The sequence below is a fragment of the Petaurus breviceps genome, unplaced genomic scaffold, assembly GCF_028583685.1.
Source record: "Petaurus breviceps papuanus isolate PSGF00001 unplaced genomic scaffold, PetGlider_PUasm1.0 174, whole genome shotgun sequence".
Taxonomy (NCBI): domain Eukaryota; kingdom Metazoa; phylum Chordata; class Mammalia; order Diprotodontia; family Petauridae; genus Petaurus; species Petaurus breviceps.
Genome location: NW_027185761.1, coordinates 25,294,919 through 25,321,610, shown reverse-complemented (window position 1 = coordinate 25,321,610; position 26,692 = coordinate 25,294,919). Strand labels below are relative to the sequence as shown.

Genomic DNA, 26,692 nt, shown 5'->3' with positions numbered 1-26,692 from the left:
GAACTGGGGAAAATTGGAATAGTCACTGAAGAACTTGACCTAGAAACATGTTCCTCCCTTTATTTAAGTGCTTGGCTACTGAAAACCATGGTGTGATAGATGGACCTGGAGTAAAAACGCAGGAGCACCAGATAATGTCATCTTGTTACCAGAGGCTGCTGCAGATTTTTCTTGCCTTGTTTGCCTGGTGAGTGTGTGGGATGTGACTCAGGCAGATGTAATGAATTATGGAGCTGCTTTCAGTCCTCAGTCACCAACTTTGTAGTACAGTGTCCAAAAAGACCTGAGTTTGAATCCCACCTCAGATACATAGTAACTTTGTGCCTGTGGGCAAGTAATTTAAACCTTCCCCAGGCTCAGTTTCCTTATCTGTGAAAAGATAAAAATAGGTGCGGCCAGGTGGCTCAGCGAATAAGAGCACCAGCTCCAGTGTCGAGATGACCTGGGACCAAATCCTGGCTCAGACACTTAGTACCACACCCAGAAATAACTGGCCGTGTAACCTTGAGCAAGTTACTTAACCCCAATTCTTTAAAAATTGCTTTAAAAAAAAAAGATAAAAATACCTACTTTATAGGGTAGTTGTGAGGATTAAATGAGATGCCATCACATAAAGGACTTTGCAAACATTAAAGTACTCTGCAAATGCTATTTGTATGATTAATATTATTACTGTTGAGAGGCAGGTATTTCTTGTGCTTGGCATTCATCAGAATAGAAAAGAAATACAAGTCTTCTCCAAGATCACTAACACTTATATAATTTTTATGTTTTTCCAAGTATCCTCGTGTACATTGTTTTATACTTGCTTTACCTTGTTTGGCTTTTACTGGAGATATTATTACCCCTTATTAAAAATTAGAAAACTGGGCCGGCTGGGTGGCGCAGTGAGTAAGAGTGCCAGCCCTGGAGTAAGGAGGACCCAGGATTGGTTCTGGCCTCAGCTACTTAACACTCACACAAAAAAACTGGCCTTGTAACCTTAGGCAAGTTACTTAACCCCAATTGCTTTAAAAAAAAAATTAGAAAACTGAAACACTAAGAGATATGGGGACCTTTCCAAGGTCACAGCAAGTTTGTGTCATATGATTGAAATCCCACAATCTGGAAAGGCTTTGTCCCCAAGATCCCCCTAAAAACATAGGATGAAGGATCAAACTTGTTTCCTGGCTTTCACTTGGCCACTTTCCTCCAATAGCCTGAGTTTCTGAAATTCTTAGATATGCTTGTTTAGAAAATCTTCTGATAAATACTTAACTTTTGATAGTCCTCAAATAATTTTTACCAGCCTGTACGTTCCCTTTGTAGATAGTAATAATGGTACATTGAATTTACATGAGACCTTTCTTTTAAAAGTTCTAGGGATTTATACATTATAATTTTTCCTTATCATGTCCCTATGAAGAAAATCTTAGTCATTATGCTTTGTATCTTATTAATAGAAAAATTTAGTTACAGAGAGGGCACATTAACCTGGATCCCTTGTTTTGTAGTATAATTTTGCTTATACCAATTTATACTTTCTGTGATGATATTAGGAAGAATGGCAGTACAGCATTATATACTTGAATGTTTGCAGGTTAATGCGAAATATGTCTTCAAGTACAAAACTGAGTATTAAAAGCTCTAAGTCCCATAAAATTCAAAGAAAGAAGTTATTGTAGTAAACTAGACTTGTTTGGAAAGTTTTTAGGAGATAGTAGGACTTGAAGGATAGGTACGGGGGAACAGAGATGAGGACTAGCATGAGCGAGCACATCCAGAAAGAGCAGGAGCCATCCAGGGGGTGGCGCGGAGACCAGCCTGACCAGATCAGAAGAACGTCATGAGCCACGGGGGGTCCAGGAGATCTCGGGGAGGTTGAGACTTTGGGCAGGTACTGGATTTTCTGGAGCAGGGTAGTGACATTAAGAGCATGTTGTAGGACAATTAATGTGGTGACTGTACAGAATGGAGGAAGATCAGGCCTGGATTAAGGCAACCACAATAGGCGTGGGAAGGACACTCATGAAAGTCAGTTGAAAAAAATTGACAAGACATGATACCTGGTTGAATGGTTGGAATGGAAAAGAGAGAGGAGCCTTTTCAGACCTTTCTTCCTTTAGTGAATCTAGGCAAGACCTTAAGGAAAATATTTTGTCTGCATTGCCACTCCCATTCTGATCACACAGACCTACGCCACAGACTCAGGATTGAACTATGTGTGGTTTCAGTGCCCTTTATCAATTTTCCTCATTTCTGGATTATGTCAATAAACTATAAGCTAAGAGTCCCAAATGCTGTACATCCTTGCCTGAAACTGTCCTAACCTGCCCTTCTCTTGGCTTATCTCTAGGGGTGGCTTTTCTCAGACGGAAAACCGGAACTTAATGCTGGAGGCCCTGAAAGTTCTCGCCAACAGACTGAAACAGGGGGACCATGCAGCACCTTTAGGAGAGTTACTTAGGTGCATAAAAGACACCCTCCTAAGTTTTGTCTTAACATCCTCCACCATCCTTGGACAGTTAGGGAGATTCTTAGATCTGCTTCCTTAGAGCATACTTGCAGATAAACACCAAAGATTTACTGATCTTCAAACAATTCTTGTTTGCTAGGTCATTCATCCTCCAGAACACAGTGCCAGTCTTTAACACGTAATGTCCTTTGCACTAATGTAGCATCTTGCTTTTTAAAAGTTCTGGGTGCCTCGACCTCATTTATTGCCATTTTCCTTCACATCCTGATATGGAAAAATGAGGACAGAAATACCACAGATGAACTGTCTCAAATCCCCAAAGGAGCCACAAAGTCAGCACAGAAGTCACGCTTCCTGACTCCCTTACCCTGGGCCCCTTCCCGTGTTCCATCCTGATACTTCCTGGTTTGGGGCATATTGCATGACATTTTGGAAGGAAGAATCAGCCATTTAAGCTCTTGAAAATGTAAATGTCTTGAATAAGATAATGGAAAGGGTGGTAAAATCCCCGAAATTGACTTAGGGAGACATTTAGTCATCTACAGAACTGGAACGACTGGCGTTGCTTTTCCTCCTCTCCTTTCTTTCCTGTTTTACAGCCAGAGCTTCCACTACTTACAGAATTTCCACCAGAGTGTCCCCAGCTTCCAGTGTGCCATCTATCTCATCCGACTACTTATTGTCATCTCAGAGAAATCTGCAGCCTCCCAGAACAAAAAAAAGCTAGGTGAAAGACCCTCTTTCCTTTTTCAAATGGATAACACTGTTCTTTTGAAATCTGAGGATCTCCAAGCACTTTATGCATTTGTCCTTATAAATACCTTTTCTTCTTAAGGTGGGGAGCAGTTATTGTCATACTCTATTTTGTAATGAGAGCAACCCATTCAGGTAGTGACATGACTTTCTCCTTCTCTAGCATGCTTCCTCTTGTTATCCAAAGCAGGACAGTTGGAATCTTTATGGAACTGTAGACTATCAGAATTGGAGGGCACCTTTGAGGTCATCTAGACCACTTCATATTTGAATAAGAATATAAAGCCATAACCTGGATTCTCAAAAAAAAAAAAAAAAAGCCAAGGCTGTGATTAATTAACTCAATTAGTTAGACTTCAGGACTGATAAAGTCAGGTTTGAGTCCTGTCTAGGCCAGTTAGCTTTGCTCTGTTCTGCAGTAATGAATTCAAGAAGGACTTTGGGAAGTTTGCATCTTCAAAATCTATAGGGAAACCAGATTAAAAGCCTAGGTTCCATCAACCATAGGTTAGTGGCATCATCTGTCATCTTTGTATATAAAAAATAACACATTCTCTGCTTAATTCTCCTAATTCTCTTGACTCGATGTCTTTACCTACAAAATGAGAAGTTATTTGGAGGTCTAATGTAGCAGGTACTCTTAGTCACTTTATGTGACTGATTTCCTGCCCTACAATCTAAATTAATATATTAGTGCCAGAAAAGCTCCTTGGGGAAAAAAAGAGTTTGCTAAACAAAGCTTTCGACCTTAACTAAAGTTAGCCTTCACCAGTCTGACAGCCCCTGTAACAGAAGCATAGGATTTAGAGCTAGAGGGTATTTGATCCATTGTCCTCATTATAATCATGAGGAAACTAAAGCTAAGCCACTATTTGAACCCTAAAATCTTCGGGAGTAAACTGTATTTGTGTTTAGCAAAGCTACTAGGCTCAGGAGGCTGACTAAGCTCCTTAAGGACATGGACTGTCTTCTGCTTCTTTGTGTATCCCAGCATATAATAGGCATTTAATAGATCTTTATTGATTGATTGAGGCAGTCACTCCCATCTAAACTCTTCTTCTGAACCTTAAAAGGTTTAGAACTTCAATTTTATCAGTTCGCCCAGGGGTGATTAAGTACTAGGAAACACATTAACATTAAGCAAACTCAAAAGAAACATTAAACCTCAAATATGATGGTTAAATTATGAAAAACAACTAAAATATCAATAATTACATTCATGGGTAACCTTCAAAAGAGATAAAGTACTTGTTGACTCTTTTAGCATGTGCTTTTCCCAGGAGGGAAAACTATGGGAAGTCAGCTTAAGATGGGGAATTTGCTTAATAAATGTGGAATCACAGCAAATGGGGTCTTTAAGAGACATCAAGGGTGCCAGGGCAGGTGTAGGGAAGGCATGCGTATATTAGCTTCTTTCAGGTTTTCTATTAAGAGACAGGGTCACAAGGAGCTGCCCTTTTAAAGACTCATGCTTTGCAGTTGTGCCCCCAAGGTTGGACTGGGACCCTTCTAAGCCACTTATCATGCCTGTATTCTTCTAACAGCTTCTTTGGCAAGGCAGTTCCTCTGTCAAGTTTGGGTGCAGCCAAATGGAGAGAGAGAGAAAGGCAGCAGCTTTAATGACCAACTTCACACTTTGCTCTGGTGAGAGAGTTGGCTTTTGTTAGGAGAATCAAATGTTTTTCCATTTGCTATTTGTGGGACCCTTTATCTGGCAAAAAGCTCAGAAATGGCTGGTGTTAGCTTTAGTCCTCAGTGGGGTGAATATTGAGAAAAAAACAGAAAGTGACCAGATAGGCTTGAAATACTTGGTACAGCATTAAATCTGTAAATTAATTTAGATAATTTTTAGTTTTTAAAATTAATTGGAATGGAATTAATGGAATTCAGCCACACACAATGATTCTCCTGTTATTTAAGCCTTCCTTTATTTCTGTAAAGAGTGTTTTGTAGTAGTGTTTATAAAAATCTTGAGTATGTGTTGGTTATAAGCTTGAATTGAGTCAGACTTGGGACTAGTGGAGTCTATGATCTTTCCATTCTGTGTTAAATTTCCACATTAACTCCTTTGGTGAAACAGAATAATTCAGGATGCATAGAACCCCTCAATCTGTGATATCCCCCTTGTTAGTCAATCAAAACCATGTTGAACTGGGGACACCAAAGGACATAAGCTCCTGAATTTATTCTCTTTGTGGGTTCAGGAAGAGAAACTCCAGAGTATGACATTTCATAGTCGGCTCAGTGAGCTCTAGCTTTTCTTTCCATTTATTATATGTTTCATCTCACCCTGAGAGTTTAGAAAAGAAATGAGATTTTATTTTGCAAATAAATAAATGCTACTCTGAGCCTCCAAGAAAGGAGTGTTTAGTTTGTTCTAGAGCCTTTAGTCATTCTGTTCCTAATCAGTTATGGCTTTGTTAGTGCAGCATTTACCTGGATCGAGCAGACAATGTCCTCAAGGTTATAGAGGAGATTGCTAGTACTGGGATCCCAGAGCTAATCCATTCTTCCAAAGATGCTTCTTCTTCCTCTTTCCCTACACTGACCAGGTAAGTCTTAGATATTGTTTCTATAGAGATGTTCACAAGAAAGTCTTCCACATCCCACCTTTTTACTGTCTTGTTTTGTTCTGAGGATAATGTTTTGTTTTACTCTAGAAGTATTTAAATAAGGATGCAATAAAGCATCTTACACGTGGTATCATTATTCAGCTAGAACCAAGCTGCCTAACCTTTTTCTAATGTTCAAATGATTCCCATGTTCTATATCTGTCCTTCCTGTTTCTTATGAGACATTGGTGGAGTCTCTGTGACAAATGGCAAACTTTGATTGACTTGTTCTCAACTAGTATAATTCAGATATGAGAAAATCCTATTGAGTGGTATTAGAAGATTGGGTTCTTAAAGCTAGCAAGATGCTTGGAGTAGGGGGAATCTAGTTGCATAATAATTTTATCATTTAGCTTTGAAAGATCATCTAACCCATATTCTAGTTACTTCATTTTTAAGAGGTTAAATGATTGTGAATGAGGGTTGTCCATTCTTTTATATCTTCCTCACTGGCCCTTGTGTTTCATCAGGTTAATATTGTTTCATAGGTTTCAACTGTGATTTGCCCCTTAGTCTCCCTGCTATTATAATGGGTCCTGGTGACAGGATGCTGAGGGAGCTGGGAAGGAATGGCCTTTGCTTTCTTCACAGAAGAAATACAAATGCAGACCCATGCTGGCATGCTCATAGCTGCTTTACCATAGTCCAGGAGCTTACAGATCTTCCATTTTTCTAGGCAGACATTTGTAGTTTTCTTTCGAGTAATGATGACTGAGCTGGAGAAATCAGTGAGGAACCTTCAGGCTGGCACTGCTGCAGACTTGCCTAAGGTAAGGCTCTGACCTGGATAATGGCTGAGGATTGATTTAAAACAGCCACCACTACCACACGTTGTCTCACTTGGCACTGCTCACTCTAGAGGGGCTAGGTAACAAGAATGTACACCTGTCTTTGGTAATGAATCCTGGACTCTCCAGACCCCTGTGAGGCTCACACCAGTACCATGTATCTCTCCAGCCACTGGTTCCACCAAATTGTTCCTCCTGGGTTCCTCTATGCCAAGTTCTTCAGAGGTTCCTCAGAGCAACTTCCTGCCATACCTATTCACCTTTCCTCCCTCTCTGTCAGCTGGCACCAGAAAGGCAGTGCCAAGACTAGTTCCCATAGTCTCTCCATCCTCTCCCATAGCTCATCCCCTGATCTGTTCCTTTGTTTTCCTGGAGGTTGGATTATGACTCACTCACTAGATAGCTTTGGCCCCGTAATAGTGAGGCATGATCCCTCCCTTATGGGCCTGACCCCAAAAAGCTACCTCCAGCTCCTACCATGCCCTGGTGGTCACCTGATTAGGATGCCTGCTTCTTAGGAGCTGAGATGAGATTAGAAGGCATGTTTCTTGGTATACTCTTTACTAGGTCTTTACAAGCTAGCTCACCACAGCTAGTTTAGCTACAGACTCTGCAGTCGTGTGTGAAAGAGCCCCAGGTCTTTGAAAGTCTCATGGTCATTAGTCATTTTGAGGCCAATATCTGCTTTGGAACCAGGTTCTTGGGGCAGCTAGGTGGAACAGTGGACAGAGCACCAGCCCTGGAGTCAGGAGGACCTGAGTTCAAATATGGCCTCAGACTTAACACTTACTAGCCATGTGACTTTGGGCAAGTCACTCAACCCCAATTGTCCTGCCTTCCCCCTGCAAAAAAAAAAGAAAAGAAAAAGAAACTAGGTTCTTGGTTCTTATTTCTTACATGTGTTTTGACTTGACATAGTGTATGAATGAATGAGCATTTATTAAGCACTATGTGCAAAGCACTTTGCCAAGTTCTGGAGACACAAATAGAATAGTAAGACAGTCCCTGCCCTTAGTGTGCTCCCATTCTAATGGTGGAAACAATGCATGTATAAGATTTCAGCTGCCAATCCTATGAAAAAGACTCATGGTCCATAGGGTATAGCAGCAAAATCGATAGTAACATGTCTTCTTTAATGTCTTTTCCACTGATAAAATCGTATCTCTTTCTGATGTTGAGCCATTTGACAATGCCAAGGACTTTTGTCTATGTAGTACTTAGAACCACTTTAAGGGTGAATGGCTGTTTCCTGTTGGTTTGAGTCTTAGAATCTCCATGTGATTTTTGGATTTGATTGTTAGAAATAGAATGCAACAGCAGAATTTGGCTCTGATTGTGGGGTGCCTGTTTCTATGACTACTGCTAGGTGCATGAGGAGAAGCTTCAGTATTGGAACATGGCTGTCCGAGACTTTAATGTCCTTATCAGCCTGGTTAAGGTAAGTACATGGGTCTTGGTCCATCTCTCTGGATCCTGTATCTCTTTAAGGAAGCAGCATCATTTTCCCAACTTCCCTTTCTGGGTAAGAGCTAAAACTCACTCTCTCCTGCCACCACCAAATAATACTGTCTTTCTCCCCAGTGAAATTTGTGAGGAAATCAAAGCTCGTTTGTTTCCCTATCCCATGTACCCTCATAGTGGGCCATTATGAGATGAGGAAACTTGGGAGCCAGTCCATGGATGAAACACAGAAGCTCTTTCTTTTTCTTTCTCCTTGAGCAAGGCCTCCTTCCTTCCTGCCAGGATCACATTGGTAGATGTTGGTCTTCACCGCCTCCATCCCTGGACTGCTCTGTTATCTCCATATGCCATATCAGCTTCTCTTTGTCACTTCTTGTATGTGCAGAATACAGAGTATCACTCATTAGGCATGCTCCTGCATATTAGCACATTGATTCTCATCAGATCAGGGTTGTGGCTCCCTCCTATCATCCCAGAAGCACTCAGTCATATTACTATATGATTCCTATTGCAGTAGAATTCAAACTAATGTCCCACTGGCTAAAACCCAGCCTCCTGTGGCTTTAACCAAAGAACTGTGGGAGGCTATGTGGTCCAGTGGGAAATGTGCAGTACTTGGAGGTCATGAGACCCGAGGTCATGCACCAGCTCTGATGCACATTTGCTATGTGGCCATGGGTAAATTACCCTCTCTGAGCCTCAGCATTCACATCTGTAAAATGTGGGTAAAAATACTTGTACTACAAACTACATAGGGCTATTGTGAGAAAAGCACTTTATGAATCTTAAAATACTAAAGAAGTATTAATCATTGCTGTGATTAGTATTATTATCTACCTATATAAGAACTAGGCCTAAGCTTTTAATGGTTTTTCTTACCTCTCAGGTATTTGATAGTCGACCAGTCCTAAATGTTTGTCTGAAGGTAAGGGAGATTTGCTATTTCATTAAGAAACAGACCCGTTTTGTATTGGATTTTCCTTCCAATCAAAAAGAGTCTCCACTGCTCCAGGAAAAGGCTTCAGCCAAGAAGGCTTTGGCCATTCCCTTCCCCACAGGCCTTGAGTCTCAGGAATGCTTCCTGGGTGGTATTTTGGGAAGAAGTCAATGAATGAGTCTTCCCAGATTCATTGGATGGTTGGAGAATTCAATGTTGCTGTAGCTTTAAATCCCTGGTTAGAGGCCAAGGGAGCAAGTCAATTTAGGATTGGGAGTACAGATGCCCTAGGAATAGCTGGGAGTGGTCAGTGAATGCTGGTGTAGCAATGTCTGCCTCGCCCAAGTTCTGTGGGCAGGTAGGAGGAAGGAGAAAAGGCAAGAGAGCCTTTGGTCTCCTCCTTTTGAGGCTCTATAGCCCAGTGATGTAGCTTTAGACCATCAGGTGTGAGCTCTGCCTTCTTTCCCTTTAGTATGGACGTCTCTTCGTGGAAACCTTTCTGAAGCAGTGCATGCCCCTTCTGGACTTCAGTTTCAGAAAACATCGGGTAAGAGCAAGCCAGTGGAAAACAAAGAGGCAAGGTGGGCCCTGGGACTCAGTCCAGCCCTTGGATTGGGTCCAGTCCAGTCTGGGAACAGAAGAACCAGAATAGAACCAAGCACCTACCCCGGAGAAGACTACACCAAGACTGTCCAAATCTAGTTTAAACCTACCTCCCTAGGTCTGCCCCCAAGATGGAAAATAGAAGTAACAACCTTGCTGGTGCATCCCTGTTGCCTGGAGTGTCCATGTTCTCAGCCAACATTCCCTTCTTGTTTATCCCAGTATCAGAATTGACATTAATGCTGACTTTCCAGAAGAGGAATGCAGTGGGGACTTTGGATGGAGAGACAGACAGCCTTTTAGTCTTAGTAGAGTTATTACCCTATTTTCAAGAATGGGACTGAGGTCCCAACTTGAGACTAAATGATTTTTCTTTTGAAAGCACCAGATCATTCTTAGGGTTCTGGGTACTTAATACTCTAAATACTCTACCTTGAGAAAGGACCATTATTCTAACTTTTGCCAAGTCATTCCTCCTAGCAGTCTTGTGAAATTAGTCTGTGGGATCACAATTCCCAAGTCACTGGGGACATGAACTAGAGAACTCTGTCAGATGGATCCCATTTTATTGCTGAGCTTTGGGTACTAGCAGTGGGGGGGTGGGTCTTTTTTTTTTTTGCCTTTTGGAGGGCAATTGGAGTTAAGTAACTTGCCCAAGGTTACACGGCTAGTTATTGTGGGTGTGGGTGTTAAGTGTCTGAGGCATGAACCGAAGTCGGGTCCTCCTGACTCTGGGGCCAGTGTTTTTACTCATTGTGCCACCTAGCCGCCCCAGGGGGTGGGTAAGTCTTGAGGACACATTGACAAGCTTGCATAGGTATAGAAGGGAGTAAGCACATGAAGACTGACCCTTTCACCTTTGGCTCGTGCTTTTAAAAGCGTTACAAGATACTGATATTTGGGGAAAGCTAGGTGGCACAGTGAGTAGAGCACCAGCCCTGGAGTCAGGAGGACCTGAGTTTAAATGTGACCTCAGACACTTGACACACTTACTAGCTATGTGACCTTGGGCAAGTCACAACCCAATTGCTTTGCCTCCCCCTCCTCCAAAAAAAAAAAAGATCTTGATATTTGATTCTCTTGGTAATTCTCTCAGGTGCCATTTAACAGAAAGGAAACTGAGGCTCCAGAGGTTAGGTCACCTAAGTCTCACATCTAGACCAAAACTAACTAGTGTCCGAGTCTTCAACTCTTAGTGCGAGGTTCTTTCCATTGAACTGCTCTTTCTGCCACGGGACAGGAGATACCAGGGTTGAGGAAGACATCTTCCTGCCTCATCACTGTCCTTTGTAGACAAGGACCAAGCAAAGATGACTCGACTACATAGCCAGGACCCTTTTCAGTCCCTTCCTTGTGGGGTTCTCCTGTCTTAACCTTATTTTTTGCATTTGTAATGAAATGAGAACTCTGGTTGCAAAAAATAAAAGAAAAATCTTTTTTAGCCTCAGTTAACAACTTGCTAGGAAGAGCGATTTTTACATCACAAACCTTTCTGGGTTGGTTTCAGGAAGATGTTTTGAGTTTGCTGAAAACTTTCCAGTTGAGTACCAGACAACTTCATCATATGTGTGGGCATTCTAAGGTAAGAAGGCAAATGGGACATATCAGCAGCCCTTCTGTCTTGCTTAAAATGTGCTGGTACTGCTTACATTTCCTAGACTTGGATAGTTTCTTTACCTTCTTCTAACTTTTTATCAACCTGGTATGCAGTCTTAAGTCATTTTATTTAGAGTTGTAAAGACTTTAGGGAGCTGAGTGAGGACAGCAGAATTTTAGCTAAGACAAATTTCAGTATGTGAAATCAATTCACACCCTATATGTTCCAGAAGGTGTTGTTAGGGGAGAGAGACAGAAGAATGCCCATGGATGCATTATATAAGTAGTGAGTCCTGCTGGTGAGTAGTGACAGGAAGCCAGCTGTCGGAGCCCTCTTTACATTTATGTACTGATATAAATGCCTGGCAGATTTCTTGCTTCTGATAACACTTTAGGCACAAAAGAAAAAAGTAAATTTTTTTTTCTTGCTAGATATCAGCCCCATGATGAACTATTGTCTTCCTTAGTCCAAAGGATCAAGGGACAGCAGAACTTAAAGGTTATTTGGCAGATGAATTGGGCCTTCTACATAGGCTAGCTGTTTTCTGCTCTCGGGTCCATTTTTAGAAGGTGCTTCCAGTGAAGATTCAAATAACATTTCAACCAATTAGAGCTAGTCTGTATTACTTGTTATTGACGTAAATAGGTTCGTGAAGAGTCTTGATAGATTCTTACCGGATTATTAAAAGGGCATTTGAGGTATCTGTGATGCCTCTTTTGAACTTGACATCATGGAAGGCAAGTTCTTCTGCTCTTCCACAGAATAGCCCCCCTTCTCTGCCCCTGTCAGGGTGTGAATCCTGACTAAATGGGCCATTGATCTGACTCAGTGGACCTTGAAAAATGGAAGAATGTCCAGAGGAGGACAACCAGGACGGTGAAGGGCCTTAGACATATGAGGACCACTTAGACCTGGGTATTTTAAGCCTAGAGAAAAGACTTAGGCGAGGCACAATGGTTATGGTCAAGTATCTGAACAATTTCATGTAGAGGGACTAGCTTTGGTCTGCCTGGCCCCCTATGGCAGAAACAGGAGCAATTTAGTTTTGATGTAAAGAGAAACTTCCTGGCAGTTGAAGCTGGCCCAGGAGGTGACAGACCCCCTCTCCATACTGGTCTTCATAGAGAGCCTGGATCGCCACTTTGGAGGCATGTTATTTATAGCAGGGATTCTTCTGGTCTGTGGGTTGGAATAGAAGGCTCTGTTGAGGCCCCTCGTAACTAACTCTCAGATTCTCTGATTCTGAGTTCTGGACTTCCTGACCTGTGACAATTGACCACCCCTTTATATTGGAGAAGTGGGGGTCTAAGCTCCAGCTGTCTCACTTCTGTGTAGTATCCCCAGCACCCAGCACGTAGTGCTTAACAAATGCTCATCAGCTGTTTGGGAAGTGCAAGAACATGGTAGGAATCCTCAAGGGCAACACAAAGAAGAATAGGGTCTGTTTGGTTTAGGTACATTTGGTTCCACTTTCAGATCCACCAAGATACAAGTCTTACCAGCCACGTGCCTTTGTTGAAGAAAACCCTGGAGCTGTTTGTGTATAGGGTGAAAGCCATGCTGATCCTCAACAACTGCCAGGAAGCTTTCTGGCTGGGCAACCTCAAAAACAGGGACCTGCAGGTGAGCATGGGACCCTCAGAATAGACTGGGTCAGTCCTGCCCAGGAAAACTCGGGAGCTTCATGTCAGGGAACAGTGGGAAGAGAATGCAGAGCAAGGATGGCTGCTTTTAACCCGCCTAGTGTGGCTAGTGTGGTGAGTTACAGAAAAGTGTTCATGAGGCTCAAGTTGTGGTCAGTCTCCTACGGGCCAGTCTGTGCCATGATCACATACTGCACCCCCGTCATGGCAGCCATCTCATAACTGCGTGTCACTGGTCCTAAGGGAGAGTAAAAGACCTCATGGAAAAATAGCTCCCCGCATTGATTCCCTGCTGAGTCACCTTTGTATATGTAATGATGCTATTTCTCTTCTTCCTAAACTGGTTTTGTTCCTTGAATTATCTTCAAGTTCATTCCTAAGATCTTTTGAGAGTGCTTGTATCTTTATGGGGGGGTGAAGTTTTTAGCTGAGTTGTGGTAAAGGGTCCCATCCCCAGACTAGGGCTCATTACAGTTACATTTGGATTTGTCAGGCCTTTTATCCTAAAAGCTCTCAGCATACTTACAGATATCTTATTTACCCACCCGAAAGTCCTGGTATTATTAATCCATACTTACAAACGAAAATAGAAACACCGATTTCCAGTTGCCTAGGTGGTCAGACCACAGCAGAGCTTGGGGTAGAACAAACTCAAGGCTTCTAACTCTGCTCCAGCCCTCCCTGCTCACTCTGTAGGGAATGTCTCCTCACTCCACCTTCCCGCTATCGCGTTATGGAGTTGTGGGGCACTAGAGCCTGTGCCATGTCAGAGAGTGTGGTGGGTTGGAGCCTGGTCAATGGCCAGTGAAAGTGGTTGATAAGAGCTAGTGGGGAGAGAGGCCAGGGTCTTCTAAACCAGTAGAAACTTACCATCTGTAGCTTATCACATTCAGAGGCCTTTAGCCTCTTGAATGACCATTTGTGTTCAGATACTAAGTTAGAAAGTCATTCTGCTCATATGTCTGATACTATTTAAGGAATGTGTAACACATACCAGATCTTTTCTTAATGTCTCTGTTAACATATTGTTATGCCAAATAGGGTGAAGAGATCCTGTCACAGCAATCCCAGGAAAGCTCAATGGATGAGAACCAGGAGGAGATGCCCTCTCAACTCTCCAAGCAGGAAATGGAGGAGGTATTTCTGTTGCCTTAGTAGTTAGATCTTGATAGTCAAACGTATTTAGAACACTTTTTCATATAGCACACAAACTCTTACCCTCTCCTCCCTCCCTCCCCTCTCTCTCACACACACACACACACACACGCACGCACACGTGCAGTATACACACATACACACACAGAGTTGAGCTGGGACATTGGCCCAATGCCAGCCCACAAATATAAGAAAAAGTAAAGGGCCTACTTTGAAAAGTTATCCACCTGAGGAGTGCATTAGCACCTGCACATGATAATGCCTCCTTTATCCATGCCCTGGACTGTGTCATCATGAAGTAAAAGCAAGCACAAGGTCCTTGTGATACTTCCTGTAACTAACACTTGGGCAGTCACAGCCCACTCATGCCACCAAATTCCACACGGTAGGAGTTATTAATTAGGGCTCAGGCTAGTTGGAAAGCTTTAATTCTTTGTGACTTTTTAAAGTTTATCTACTTTATGCTGTAGCATAGGGTTCTAAAAGCCAAGGAATTGAAGAATGCTGATTTGTCTATTGAATGTTTGAAAATGATGGCTGGTAAATAATATATGTACTTCTACTAGGAGTGCACTGCAAGTGTATACCTGACCGTGGAGATCCATTCTCCACCCCCTCAGGGGTGTTGCTACAACATTTTACAGAATGTTTAGGGTCCCCAATGCCTACAATATTTGGTTTGTCAGTTTGGTTATTCTCTGCTTCAGGGGAGTACAGATGAAGCAAGTGTTGGTGGGAATGGAGAAGATGATGAGAGTGATGACTGATTGTAAGTGGAAGGGCTCTCCCTCTCCTCCCAAGCCCCTCTAGCCACCCTTCATCTTTCCTCATGCTGCCCAGCCTCCTGCCAGCATCCAGTCTGCTTAGAAGCATCTTACTCCATATGTGAAGATGAGGCATCTTTATGGCATCATCCCAGCCATGATTTTCAGACTATCTGCCAGCATCAAGCCTACTGCTATGGGAAGTGACATTCTTCAATGACACACATGATTCATTTCCCTTTTGGCTTGTTAGAAGATCACTCTGCTGTCTACACAGTGTGAAGACTCTGTGTTTAATATGATTTCAGGTCTTAGAAGCTAGACTAGAAAGCAAGCACTTTAGTTGGTTCTGAGGATGAGGCTTCCTCCTCACCTTTTAGATAAACTCTTTTCCCCTGCTTGGGCTTTCCACACTTCCTTGACTGTTTGGGGCAATAGATGGAATGTCCTGGTCTTTGCGGAGGAATAGACAAGACTGATACTAAGAATAAAGTTGTATGGCAGTATCTGTCTTGTCAGGCCTCCTGCTGAGGCTCCCGCATTGCGCCCCTTCAGATTGCTCTATCTTGGGGAAGACGGGCCTGCCCACTGTCTAGGGTGGACCAGCAGTGACAGTGACTACCCCATCATATCGAAAGGACCCCCAGGAGGGGCCTTTCTGCTGCTCCTCGTCATCCATATTCCCTTATGGCAGGGGCAAAAGCAGCAGTTCAGAGCTTGGATTTGTTTGCACGTAAAGTTTATTCTCAATTCCCATTGTGTTGGGTGAGTGTACACTCATAACAGTTACAGACTGCTCTAAAAATAATTTGTAGGGTTTTTTTGAGTTACCACAGCAGATGAGGAATGTGGATTGTAGAACTTCAGCTACAAACAGGAAGTCGGCTGTCTTCCTTCTGAGAGCCTGGACCCCATATGTTCTGCCTGCAGCCCTTGCCCCCTCCCAGCCTTGTCTCTCCCCCATCTCTGTCGTGCTGGAATGTCAGTGTGTTTAATATGGTGTGTTTCTGTCTGTTTGAATTCTCTTCCTTCTCCCTCCAGGCTTCTCTTTTTGACTTATGACCCATCTAACAGAGTGTTGGATTTGATGCCTCTGGCTTCATCTTGTTCACATAACAAACCATGGACCATATACTCCTCCCACTGTTTAAAAACTATAGCCATTTGTTGCCTTAAATTTAAAAGAATAACAAGCCAGCCTCTGTGCTCTTTATATATACTGTTTGTTTAATGCTCTTCATTATCACATGGACATGTGCTAGTTTGACTCATTTTTAAAGTGGTTTAATTTTACAAGTGAAAGACGTTCTTTCTTGCTCTGTGTCACCGGCCCTTTTTGGTGGGGGGGACTCCTGCATTGTCTTGTCTTGACAGAAGAGGTAAGACAGCTCCAATGATGTTGCAGTTTCCTTTACGTGAGTTTCCGTAAACTCCAGACACTTACCAAAGGACATGGTATGAGTGTGACTGCAAACCAGGGAGGGCTTTTACTTGGAGTGTTGCAAGGCAAAAGTGCACTTCTTGTAGGTTGCATATAGTAAGAGGATAGACCGTAGCATCTGCTTACACATAGTCACTGTCATTTGGATTTGAGGCTCCTTTAGTCCAGTGGGCCACTGATGTTCCCGACTGATGATTTTGCAAAATGCTGATTTGTCTGAAACTCGAAATGTCCCCGTCCACTTTGGGGGCTGAGCCGTGATGATCCTGCCAAAAACAGAGTCCACTCCACTAAGGCGGACAGGCTGAGGCTTCCTGATGAGACCTTTCTTACTGTTCATCGTTCGGAGCTCCGATGTGTGACAGGGCAATTTGGGGCTCACCCCGGGTTCTAGAAAGGGGCTGTCTAGGACGAGGGTGACCTCCTGGAAGCAGAGCTGCACTTCCAGGTCTGAAGGAGTGTGTGGGAAGCAGTGAGAGGCCCTAAAGGGGTGCTTGGAAGAAGGGGTAGGTGTTGTATGTCGCAGCCACTGGAAACTCTCATCCAGTGGGGTCCATGGTGACCAGAGCTGATATCCTGCCATTGTTACACCTAAAGGAGAGCAATTGACATATGGAACTTCTCTTCATTAAGGGGCAAAAGCTGCTTTCAGCACTTCTTACCCATTAAAAATCATGTTTTTCCTCTACAAATGGCCAGTCATTCTAGTTACCTTAAAGAGGTTCTAAGGTATTAAGATAAATAATCTGTTAAAATGGCTCTAGATCAGGCTCTGGAAAAAGATCTCCAAATACCAAAAAAAAAAAAAATATATATATATATATATATATATATACATATATATATATATATATATATATATTTTTTTTTTAAGCAATCGGGCTTAAGTAACTTGCTCAAGGTTACACGGCCAGGTGTTTCTGGGTGGGTGCTAAGTGTCTGAGCCTGGGATTTGATCTCTAGGTCGTCCTGACACTGGAGCCGGTGCTCTTACTCGATGTGCTACCTGGCCACCCCCAACAACTACTTTTTAAAGTAAAAGCCAGCTTCTGCTTCTGGACAGGACATTTACTAGTCTAGAATATATATTATTCATGGCCAAGCCTTTTATTTAGTATTTCATATCACACTCTCTCCTCCCTTTTAACTCCAGTGAACCAAGTTTTGCTGCTTTAAGGACTTTCCAATTCTCAGTACCCAGGGTGATAAAGCTTCCTCTCATTTTCCCAGACAAATGTGCCTTTCTCTGACCCCTCTTTCTCCGCCTCCAAAAGGCAAAGGACTAGATTTTCAACCCTGGGAGGTCCCATTCAATTTTAGTTCTGGAGGTTCATACCACCTTAGTTTGTGACAGTAAATTTGATGAACAAATTTCACCCAAATGAGAAACCTGTTGCTGAGAACTGGTTTGGGAGATTCTGTTGTTTTTGCTTTTTGGAGATGTGGAGATGCAGGGCTAAAACAATTCCTAGATCAATTTACAATATTTCCCCCAGAATTCTTATATGCAGGGCCTAATAGAGTCATTTGTACATGCTACGTGTTCAAATAGTGATTGAGAATCAGTTGTGGAAATGTTTATTTAGTGGAAATAACTCTTAATGAGCTGATCTCCCTAAAAAACTCCAAGAAGTAAAGGAATCATTACACATTCTGAACACCTCACCCAAATATTCTTTTTTGTGTCCATAACATTAAAATTGAGTGCATTGGGGCGGCCAGGTAGCACAGCAAGTAACAGCACCGGCTCCAGTGTTGAGAAGACCTGGAGATCGAATCCTGGGCTCAGACACTTAGCACCTACCCAGAAACACCTGGCTGTGTAACCTTGAGCAAGTTACTTAATCCCGATTGCTTTAAAAAAATAAAAATAAAAATTGAGTGCATTATTTTCCATGCAATTTTAGGAATATAAGTGAAAAGAACAAAATTATCTCTTTCCCTGCCCTCAGCCTCATTTACCTTTACTCATTGGGAAACACCAAGAAAATTTTAATTGCAGGATGTTTCTTTTTACAAATGAGGAAATGCCCAGGGAATGAGAGTGGCTGCTCAAAATCAACTCCTAGTGGAACAGGATTAGAACCCAGATCTTTCACTACAGTGATCTTTCCATTAAACAATGAGACCAAATATAGGGGGTTCTTGGGGGGAGGGGCAGTTGGGGTTAAGTGACTTGCCCAAGGTCACACGGCTGAGGCCAAGTGCCTGAGGCAGAATTTGAATTCAGGTCCTCCTGACTCTAGGGCAGGTGCTCTATTCACTGCGCCACCTAGCCGCCCCTAAATATGTTATTTTCGAGGCAGTCTTACGGCCTTGAGTTCTCCCCAAGTCCCTTGATCATGTAGGTTCAGATGACAAAGAAGAGAGGGGAACAAGGCAGTCTCCCAGGACGTTCAGAAGAGCCCTAGGCATAATAGCTCTGTACCTCAACTTCTCCACCTGGAAAATATGGATGCAGAACCACAGCCGAGCTGTGTGTCACCTCCAAGGCCGACGGTGGTATTTGGAGTGGCTGGAGTTCCCCGGGTGGGTGTGGAGGTAGATCCGCCTCCTAGCCGGACAAAAAGAGATGGTCTCCGTCTTAGCCCGGGGGTGGTGGAGGAAAGGGAAAGGGGATCTTGCCCGGGGTGGGGACAAGAAGGTGAGACTGGCCAGAGCCAGAGCCCGGCTCTAGTCGCAGCTGCCGGAGCGGGTGTTGGACGGGATGGGAAACTCACCTGCTGGGCTCTGCGGGTCGCACGCTCCCGAGTGGCGGCCGCTGCTCCCGGGGCCGCATCTTTCCTCTGCAGATCGCCTGGCAACGGCCTTTGTGACCCAGGCCCCGCGGCAAGAGCCCGCGGCCGGGAGGGGGTAGGGGGTGTGGGAGGTCTGGAGACTCCCGCGAGGAGGGGCTACCGCGGAGGGTTTCCTCCTCCGGCAGCCCCTGGAGCTCGGTATTGAATTTGACTCTCCTGGTCCATTCATTCTCCCTGCCTGGGGCAGGGTTACTAAAAACAGATTTTCCCCTCTTTATCAGTTCTCTGACCGGTCGGATACTGCTCCTGCCTTTTCTTCCCTATTCGGGGATTCCTCCAACTTCTCAAATCACTTGTAACTTGAATGGAGCCAGAGCGAGAGGGTACAACGTGAGCATAGGTATCTGGGCTGCTAGATGGCATGGTGAATAGAGCACTGAGTTCAAATGTGGCCTCAGACACTTAACACTTACTGTGTGACTTTGGGCAAGTCACTTAACCCCAATTGCCTTCCAAAAAAGAAAAAAAAAAAGGGCTGCAAGGGGTATTGAGAGATCATTACTCCTACTCATCTTACTGAGGCCCATCGAAGGGAAGTCATTTATCCAGGGTCACACAGTTAAGTAGGAGTCACTGCTTCTGAAGGGGCAGAGGACTTGGGTTCAGATTCTGCTTCAGACACTCCTTGTGGGACCCTGCTCAAGTCACTTACATTCCTTCAGTCCACGTGTCTTTTACCTGTTTAAAAAAAAATAAAAGAATAAAGGGTTTGGACTAGGTTGGCTTCCCAGGTGCCTTCTAGATCTGGGATCCTATTGAGTAAGATAGGAATCCCCAGGTTTAAAGGGAATACATATGGTGAGAAGCAACAGGGTTAGCCTGGTGTTGAAGGAAGCGCCTAGATAGGTATGGTCATAATAATCCCAGTCCCCATTGGCAAAGGCTTTCCTGTGTGGTTTTTCATACAGCTCTTGGAGTCAGAGAACCTGGTCCTTTGAAAGTCAGTCTCAAAGTCATTGATCCTCTTTGAAAACTAAGGACAAAGGACAAGAATCATCCTTGAGAGTTATCTGGAATATTGAAGTTAAGTGATTTGTTTGCCCAATGTCCCATGGGCAAGAAGTCAAAGCAGAACTGGAACTTAGGTCTTCCTGGCTCTGAGGTCAACTTTGTATCTACTACTAGATAATGCAAGTATTATCCTATTTTGGAGATGAAGGGGGGAAAGCTCAGAGTTGATGTGCCCAACTAGTAAGTAGGATTTGAACACAGATCCTCTGTTCCCAAGTCCAGTGTATTTTTCAGGATTCCCTGAAGTTTGAACGTATGGGGATTGTCCCAGAAGACTTATAAACTATTTCAGACTTGAAAGAAAGGAGCAAAGGTGGGTATTTAGTTCATGTTCATGAGTTATTACCAAAATAAAGACTTTGTTCAGCAAAATTATAGTGATTTCTTTCCCCTTAATCAAAAGAAGAAAATCACATTATTGTAAATAATATCAGTCTCTGAAGGACAATTGTGTATTAAAGTACTTGAACCAAGAGTGTAAGCATTCTATTAATAGGCTCACAGATTTAGAGCCAAGAAGGAACTTTAGAAGTGATCTAGTGCAACCCCCTCAATTTTTTTTAAAGCAGTTGGGGTTAAGTAACTTGGCCAAGGTTACACGACCAGTTTTTTTTGTGTGGTTGTTAAGTATCTGAGGCCGGAACCGATCCCCGTCCTCCTGACTGTGGTGGGGGGGAAGCTCTTACTGTGCCACCTAGCTGCCCCAAACCCCCTCATTTTTACAGAAGAACTGAGGCCTGAAAATGAGAAGGAACTTGCCAAAGGTCAGGTAGGTAGTAAGTAGCAGAGCCAGGATTTGAACCCAGAGCCTCTGACTATGTCCCCCTGTACTATGCTTCCTCTCAATTCATGGCATTTATTAAGGACCTACTATGTGCTAGGTAGGTACATGAGCATCTCTCCCTGGTAGAATTTCAGAGAAGTTTCTGAAGCTATGTTAGTTAATTGGATGCCTTGGTGGTATATATGATATGTGTTCCCTCCTATCAGGTATCAGGTGGTGGTGGCAGCTAACAATCACATAGTCAGGCTTGCAGAGAGCTTTACAAATATTATCTTCACAGCAATCTTGTAAGATACAGGTGCTCCCATTTTACAGATGAGAAAACTGAAGTAGAAGTTAAATGACTTGCCCAGGGTCTCCCAGCTAGCAACTTAGATGAGGCTGGATTTTAACTCAGGTCTTCCTAGGTCCAAGTCTAGTGCTCTGTCTGCTAGCTGCCACTGAACCAGTATGAACCAGCAATGTGATGTAGTGGGAAGAGTGTTGAATTTGGGGGTAAGAAGCTGGAAATTCAGTCCCCAATTCTAACCCTAAGCAGCTCTCAGACCTTTAGATCTCTCATCTCTAAGATTAAAATACAACCTATGACTCACAGGCCCCCTTCACGTAAGGTCCTCTTACTCCACACTCATTTGGAGTCCAGATTCATTCTGAGGGTGGCCTGATCCCAAAGAGAGGGGATAGGGCTTGTCATCCTCTCTGGCTTGTAATACCCTCACCCAAAGTTCTGGACTAAATCTCTTAAATTATTTCACAAGCGTTTATTAAGTACTTACTGCTAGACCATCATGCCAAACACCAAGGATGCGAAGAAAAAGCAAAAACAGTCCCTGCCCTAAAAGAGCTTATATTCTAATGGGAAGACTACAAGTGCTGGCCCACACAGGATACATATAGAGTGGATGAAAGAGAGGAAGGCACTAGTAGTGAGGGAAGGGGAAAGATAGTCCAGAGAGATACCATTCTAGGGATGGGGAACAGCACAGAAATGGGATCTGGAGGGTCAAACAGGCCAGTATGAGTGGACCAGAGATGTGGAGGGACCAGAAGGGAGGGGTCAGGTTGTTGGTGTGCTTTAAAAGTCAAGCAAAGAAATTTATATTTGATCCCAGAGATAAGAGAGAACACCCACTGGAGGCTGAGTACAAGGGGAGAGAGAGTGAGGTTGCCAGCTTCACACTTTAGGAAAAAAGACATTGGCATTTGTATGAAGGACATTGATTATAGTGAGAAAATTGAGGTTAGAAGGCTATCCCCAGTAGCCCAGGTGAGGGGTGATGAGGGCCTGAACTAGGGTGGTGGCAGTATGAGAAGAGAAAAGTGAAGGAGAAGGAGAAAGTAACTGGTGTGCCCTGGGACATGATGAAGAAATGAATTCAGCCTGCAACCACATGAAAAATGAAGAGATGGTTGGCACGGGTGAGAAAGAGTAGGTGTAACTTTTCCTAGGCTAGAAATTGGTAGGTGGCAAGGAATGGACATGTTCCTTCTACCTGGTAGCCAACAGCACATGCTGTGGCCAGAGAGAGTCCTTTGGGGCCAAAGGCGTGCCCTGCCACGTTGGCACTGAAAGCTCCCATCTGCCTCCTTGCAGATGCCTCTTTGGCCACCTGACCGTAAAGGTCCCCTCTGACTATGGTGCCTATCACCATCTTGTTTTTAGGGATGACTTGTATGGTGGGAACTGAACTGCAGAAGTAATACTGACACTTAAAAAGATGTCATAGACCTTGAGAGAGGTGGGGTCTACACAGCAAGGGGGGATGGCCACGGTGGTGGAAAGAAATCAAGCAGAGGGAAGGAAGCCAGTGATAGGAGGAGGACCGGAAGGGCATTCATAGATTAGAAAGTGGCCAGAGAAGGGGAAGCAGGATTTTAAAGAACATGCCTATGAGGGTTGGTTGAAAGAACTGGAGATATTCTGCCCAGAAAACAGAGATTTAAGAGACACATAGTAGCTGCCTTTAAGTAATTGAAAGTCTCTCACAGGGAAGAAGGATTAGACTTGTTAGGTTTGACCTGAGAGGACAGGAGGAGGAGCAAGGGCTAAAAGTAACAAAGAAACAAATTTAGTGTTGGTGTAAAGAAAGATATCCTTTTACTCATCATTCATTCATTCATTCATTCTCAAGTGCTCACTATGTTCCAGGCACTGTGCTTGGTGCTTTGGATACAAAGAAAAATGAAACAGTAGCCACAATTCAAGAAACTGACATTTTACTGGGAGGAAAAACAACCTGCACTTATGTGGATAAATACAAAAAATATATGAAGTACAAAGTAATCCCCAATTGCCTCAAAAAAAAAAAAAAAGAATCCATTTATTTTTGAAATTGGAAAACAGAGAAAAGAGGCTTTAGGGCTGTATGAGACAAATTTCAGTGTTTCCTATGAGTGAGGCATAACAGCTAGATCCCATTTAGTGTGAATAATGAATTCCCTGAAGTGGTCACATTATTTTAATCCAAGCTGCATACATATTTCTACTGGGCTAGAACCATTCTTCTCTGATATTCCTTTACTGTATATATATATTTTATGTGTATATATGCACATATAAATATATACTATATGTACTTATACATGTAATATATTATATACTATATATACATACACACCTAAATATATACTATATACATACATAAATACATTATATGCTGTATATATACATACACATATAAATATATTATATACTGTATATATCTTGTTTACACTTTTTTTTTGCATGATTCTGTCCTCTTTAGAATAAAAGATCCTTGAGGGGGAGGACTGTTTTTTCTTTTTTTTTTAAATGCCTTGAGCTTAGGCCCAATGCCTAGTGCACAGTCTATACTTAATAAAATGCTTGTTCCTTGCCTGAAAGAATTGTTGGAAGCCTATAACTTAGCTGTGGAGTTAACTCACAAGAGCATAGTGAGGAATAAGCAAAGGTATGAACATTCAATTTCACTCTCATGAACTCCAGCTAGAGATAGAGTCCGACAACCAAGTCTTGGCAGAACGAGACCAAACCAAATCAAAACGACAACAACCAAAACAAAACAAAGAGAAAACAGAGGACCAGGAATAAGGCAGCTACTCAGCGCCAAATGGTGAAAGGACTAGGTTTACCACCAGGCTACGAAAGAGCTTTCCTTAAAGACCAGGCTACCCAAGGACTGAATGCAGTCTCAGCTGTGTACATGGGTACAGAGCAGTTCCTTAGTGGAAAACAAGTATGGATATGGAAGAAGGAGGATAAATACCAGGGAGTAAAGAGTCACAAGCCAGCATTAATGGTAAAAACAGGCATTTATATACTGCCAATGCTATGTGTGTGTACATATACACACATACGTATATGTATATATGCATGAATATGTGTTTGTGTGTGTGTAACCACATTTTATGCCCCCAACAACTCTGAGACATAGGTGTTATTATTGTTCCCATTTTACAGATGAGGAAACTAAAGAACAAAGAGGTTAAGTGATTTGCCTAGGGTCACACTAAGTATCTGAGACTCTGACCTTGAAGGGTAAATTGAAAGGGGAAAAAAGAGAACTAAAATCTAAGGGATGCCTTAGACTGCCTGTTAGGCAATTGGGGATTGGCTCAACAATTCATGGTATATGAACATAATGGAATATAATTATGCCATAAGAAATTATAAAAGATAATTTCAGAGAATCCTGGGTAGGATGAACTGACAGAGAGTAAAGTGAGTAGAACCAAGGAAACAATTTATTCAAGTACAGCCACTTTGTAATGAAAAAACAGCTTTGAACTTTAGAACTCTGATCCATACAATAACCAACCACATCTCTAAACAGATGACCTTTTATTTCATTTTATTTTATTTTGCTTTTTGGAGGAACAATTGGGCCTAAGTGACTTGCCCAAGGTCACATGGCTAGTGTGTGTTAAGTGGTATGAAATGGAGATTCACAGTTTATATAGAATCTTCTTTTTGTGCTCTATTTTGTGTATGGAAATGCCTTTTTGTTTTTCAGTGATTAAGTTCAGAAAAAACAATTTAAATGAAAAGTAGGGTAGGAAATTAAGAAACAAATGGGTATTTGTTTAAAAGCATATAAGTGCTTTAGAAAAGTATAGAACGATGTACTACTACATGAAGTCTGAGAACAGACAATCATTATTTAGAAGGGAAATCAGGGAAGGCTTCACAAAGTGGTGACATTTGAGCTGGGCTTTAAAAGGTGTCATCTCAACTCCAAATGACTCCTGATAGAAAAATACTATCCACATCCAGGAAAAGAACTATGGAGTCCAAATACAGATCAAAGCATACTATTTGCTCTCTTTTTGTCGTTGTTGTTTCTTCTTTCTCATGGTTTCTCTCATTGGTTCTAATTCTTCTTTACAACATGACTAATGTGAAAATGTTTAATATGAATGTATAAGTGGAACCTGTATCAGATTGCATGCCATCTTGGGGTGGGGGGAGGGGAGAGGTGGAAAGAAAATTTGGAACTCAAAATCTTATGGAAGTGAATGGTAAAAATTAAAAATAAATAAATTAAGTTTTTTTTTAAAAGGTATCATCTCCTTGAAAGTAAGCAACTATTTGGTTTGTTTGGGTTATTTTGCTTTTTGGGGGGCAATTGGGGTTAAGTGACTTGCCCAAGGTCACATGGCTAGCAAACGTGTCAAGTGTCTGAGGGTGGATTTGAACTCAGGTCCTTCCAATTCCAGGGCCAGTACTCTATTCACTGTGCCACCCAGCCACCCCAGTAAGCAACTATTGATACCTCACTGTGACATGGAGGTGACCATGACCTTCTTCCCCCCCATTTTAATGACAGTTTGTTTTTATATCACTCTTCTCCATCCCCTCTCCCCCCGCTATGCAAAGAACTATCCTTTTTAACAAAAAAAAGAGAGCCAAAAAAAAGTTGAACAATTTTTTTCAGCCAAGTCCAGCCACTGGAGATCAACTGAGTCCAAGTATAAATGCATATTTCACATGCAAGATCCCTCACCTCTGCAAAGAAGTGGGGGTGGGGGGATGCAAGCTCATATTTTTTCTTTTGGACCAAGCTTGAACCTTTTTGAAGCTTTTATCAGTAAAGGACAAATCCTGGCCGGCAATGCCAAACTGGACGAGTTTCAAGGATGGACTCAGTGACGCACTCTCTGTCTGAAGACCAGGCCAGCTAATTTTGAAGGGACCCATTACCATACTGGTTTCAGGATGATAGATTTTTCACCAATAACTCATGAAGACTCTTAAATCACAGAGAAGGGGTAGCAGGCTGAGTCAGTAGAAATTTAAGTCTTTTAAAAGTACTTTAATAATAATAACTGACATTTATATAATACTTTGAGTTTTGCAAAGTGCTTTTACTTCTCTCATTGGGTCTCATAATAATTCTATAAGTGCTGCAATATTACAGTTATCCCTTCCATATCGAGAGGGTTATTGGTGCAGTGCTTTACCCCATCCAGTAATTAAAAATCCAGTTAAATCTGGTAAAATGTTTTGACACTCCCTTTGTACCAGAGAAGAAATCTAATTATTATTGTATTTTAAAATAAAACATTTTAATATTATACAATACTATACATATATTTTATGCATTTCTGAATTTCCAAACTTTTTTCTGTGTCATATGCTGGCCTTCACGCATTGTCTACAGCTTCCACAAAACTATCAAAAATTCCCATTCAATTTCTTATGCTGACCCAGGATATATCAAAACCATAATGGGGAAAGTCTCAATGTAGAAGGGATAACTGTATAATTCCCATTTTATAGATGAGGAAACTGGGGTTCAGCGAGCAGAAGTAACTCTTTTGGGTAAATAGTATTTTATTTCTCCCAATTACACGTAAAGGTAGTTTTAAATATTCATTTTTATACTATTTTGATTTCCAAATTTTTCTCCCT

At 42.4% G+C, this 26,692-nt stretch overlaps 3 protein-coding genes across 7 annotated transcripts in view; 1 reads left to right on the top strand and 2 right to left on the bottom strand.

Annotated features, from left to right (window-relative positions):
- Positions 1-15,985, top strand: part of FANCD2 (FA complementation group D2) — a 64,165-nt gene extending 48,180 nt beyond the window's left edge. The window contains exons 32-45 of one of the 3 annotated variants that reach the window (XM_069083959.1): positions 69-187; positions 2,336-2,446; positions 3,055-3,182; positions 4,753-4,852; positions 5,638-5,760; positions 6,497-6,590; positions 7,975-8,046; positions 8,956-8,994; positions 9,479-9,553; positions 11,117-11,191; positions 12,683-12,829; positions 13,891-13,986; positions 14,712-14,773; positions 15,810-15,985. In XM_069083959.1, coding sequence (XP_068940060.1) covers positions 69-187; positions 2,336-2,446; positions 3,055-3,182; positions 4,753-4,852; positions 5,638-5,760; positions 6,497-6,590; positions 7,975-8,046; positions 8,956-8,994; positions 9,479-9,553; positions 11,117-11,191; positions 12,683-12,829; positions 13,891-13,986; positions 14,712-14,771 — 1,239 coding nt within the window. In that variant the 3' untranslated portion in view covers positions 14,772-14,773; positions 15,810-15,985. Of the gene's footprint in view, positions 1-68; positions 188-2,335; positions 2,447-3,054; positions 3,183-4,752; positions 4,853-5,637; positions 5,761-6,496; positions 6,591-7,974; positions 8,047-8,955; positions 8,995-9,478; positions 9,554-11,116; positions 11,192-12,682; positions 12,830-13,890; positions 13,987-14,711 lie in introns of all 3 variants that reach the window. The other 2 variants (XM_069083960.1, XM_069083958.1) reach the window with 2 other exon arrangements.
- RPUSD3 (RNA pseudouridine synthase D3) overlaps positions 1-26,692 on the bottom strand; it is a 320,316-nt gene that overhangs the window by 198,344 nt on the left and 95,280 nt on the right. The window lies entirely within an intron of this gene.
- Positions 16,220-19,750, bottom strand: FANCD2OS (FANCD2 opposite strand). Of its 2 annotated transcripts, XM_069083963.1 has the most exons (3): positions 18,930-19,070; positions 18,638-18,763; positions 16,220-16,800 (listed from the first exon to the last, which is right to left on the bottom strand). In XM_069083963.1, the coding sequence occupies exon 3, from the start codon at positions 16,790-16,792 to the stop codon at positions 16,256-16,258; it is 537 nt and encodes a 178-aa protein (XP_068940064.1). In that variant the 5' UTR covers positions 16,793-16,800; positions 18,638-18,763; positions 18,930-19,070; the 3' UTR covers positions 16,220-16,255. The 2 variants fall into 2 exon arrangements, with proteins under 2 accessions (XP_068940064.1, XP_068940063.1); XM_069083962.1 differs by lacking the exon at positions 18,638-18,763 and having other exon boundaries at positions 18,930-19,750.